The 1,855-nt window shown below is 43.9% G+C and overlaps 1 protein-coding gene across 1 annotated transcript in view; it reads left to right on the plus strand.

Moving 5' to 3' along the window:
- Positions 1-1,855, plus strand: part of Phf5a (PHD finger protein 5A) — a 12,242-nt gene that overhangs the window by 737 nt on the left and 9,650 nt on the right. Inside the window, exons 2-3 of the mRNA XM_008844803.3 lie at positions 297-320; positions 833-999. Of these exons, the coding sequence (XP_008843025.1) occupies positions 297-320; positions 833-999 (191 nt within the window). The remainder of the gene's footprint in view (positions 1-296; positions 321-832; positions 1,000-1,855) is intronic.

The following is a 1,855-nucleotide window of genomic DNA, read 5'->3' on the forward strand; positions in this document are numbered from 1 at the left end:
ACACCGGGCTAATACTTTAAAAAAAAATTTTTTTTCATATATTTTTATTTTATGTATATGAGTGTACTGCCTGTATGTGTGTAAGTGGACCTGTGTCGTGCAATGCCCGCGGAGATCAGAAGAGGGCGTCAGATCCCTGGAACTGGAGTTACAGACTGTTGTTAACCATTATGTCGGTCCTGGGACTCGAACCTGGGTCCTCTGCAGGAGCAGTCATTTCTCTTAACTGCTGAGACATCTCTCCGGCCCCAGAATCTTCATTCTAATTGTTCTTTTTGTCATCTTTGATCTTGCAGCTATTGGAAGACTTTGTGAAAAATGTAAGTGGAGCATGCTCTCCCCTCACCTCCTTGCACACTGTGGAGAGCCAGCAGACCGTTATCTCCAGAGGAGCCACAAAGAAGCTCTGGGAAGATTAGCCTGGAAGCATGTGGACACTGAGGAGTGCCAGGCTGAAGCCAAGGGCTCCTTTCATCTTCCCACCTAATCGTGCACATTTAAAAATACTATGTATTTAGGTTTTGAGAAAATATCTACCTTTAGACAGCACCAGTTGGCAGTGACATGACCTCCACCTGCCCCCCACTCCTATGTGTGTATAACTGTGCACACAGTTTATTGATAGCATTTATATAGACTTAAAACCTCTCAGATGCTGTTCCAAACTCTGTGCTAATGGGCATTGAGATAGATGCTGGATAAACCTTGAGGTGTCAAGATAGAGGAAGGTCCTAAAGTTACTGTCCTAAGGAGGCTAGTTATTTCCCCAGAGAACAGAGCACAGATCTTTAGGAAGTAATTGCTAGTGAACCTAACTCTTCTTTCCTTACAGGTGATGGCAAATGTGTGATCTGTGATTCCTATGTGCGTCCCTGCACGCTGGTTCGCATATGTGATGAGTGTAACTATGGATCTTACCAGGGCCGCTGTGTGATCTGTGGAGGTCCCGGAGTCTCTGATGCCTACTATTGTAAAGAGTGCACCATTCAGGAGAAGGATGTAAGTGCATGCTGAGCCTTCCAGCTGACCACAATGTTCAGCTAGTCATCTTGGTAATTTCTTCAGGCTTGGGAGTCAGACTGTGTGTGGTCTTATAAAGAGCAGTTATTCTATATCAAAGACAGAATGCGAGAGAAGCAAATCTGTCAATTCTAGCAGTTTGGAGAATGCCATCTGTTTCTTTGAATATCTCCTGTGACATGATTCTTTTAAAAAGAATTTAAGCCAGTTGGGACTACAGGGAGACCCTGTCTCAAAAAAGACAAAAAAGAAAAAAGAATTTAAGCCAAGCATGGTGGCACATGCCTTTAACCCTAGTACTTGGGAGACAGAGCTGGTGGATCTCCGAGAGATTGAGGCCAGCCTGGTCTGTATAATAGGTTCCTTGCCAGCTGGCACTACAGGTGACTGTCCAAAAAAAAACCATAAATAAATAAAATTTAAAAGAATTTAATTACATTTATTTGTGTGTTTGTGTGTGGGCATGTGCGTGCCATAGTGTGTAGGTAGAGATCAGAGGACAGCTTGCAGAAGTTGGTTCTCTCCTGCCGGTGCCAGCCGGCCTTAGATGAACAGCACCTGAAAGGGGGAGTGAGGATTGAAAGAAAAACAAGAGACAGAGAAAGATACTTGGGAGGACTGTCAGTAGAGACTGCAGGCCCGGTTTATTTTAGCTCCGCCTTCTTATACAGTAGAACGTCAGACAGCCAGTTTGCTTAGCTCAATTAGCTTCAACAGCTCTTTTTCCCACCTTTATCTGAGGGTCAAGGAATGGTCAAATACTTGTAGTGAATTCCACCAATTAGCCATCTTCCCTAAATTATCAGCACATTCCTCCTGACTTGACAGAACAATT

This window comes from Nannospalax galili, unplaced genomic scaffold, assembly GCF_000622305.1.
Source record: "Nannospalax galili isolate Female #2095 unplaced genomic scaffold, S.galili_v1.0 scaffold180, whole genome shotgun sequence".
In the NCBI taxonomy this organism is placed as follows: Eukaryota; Metazoa; Chordata; class Mammalia; order Rodentia; family Spalacidae; genus Nannospalax; species Nannospalax galili.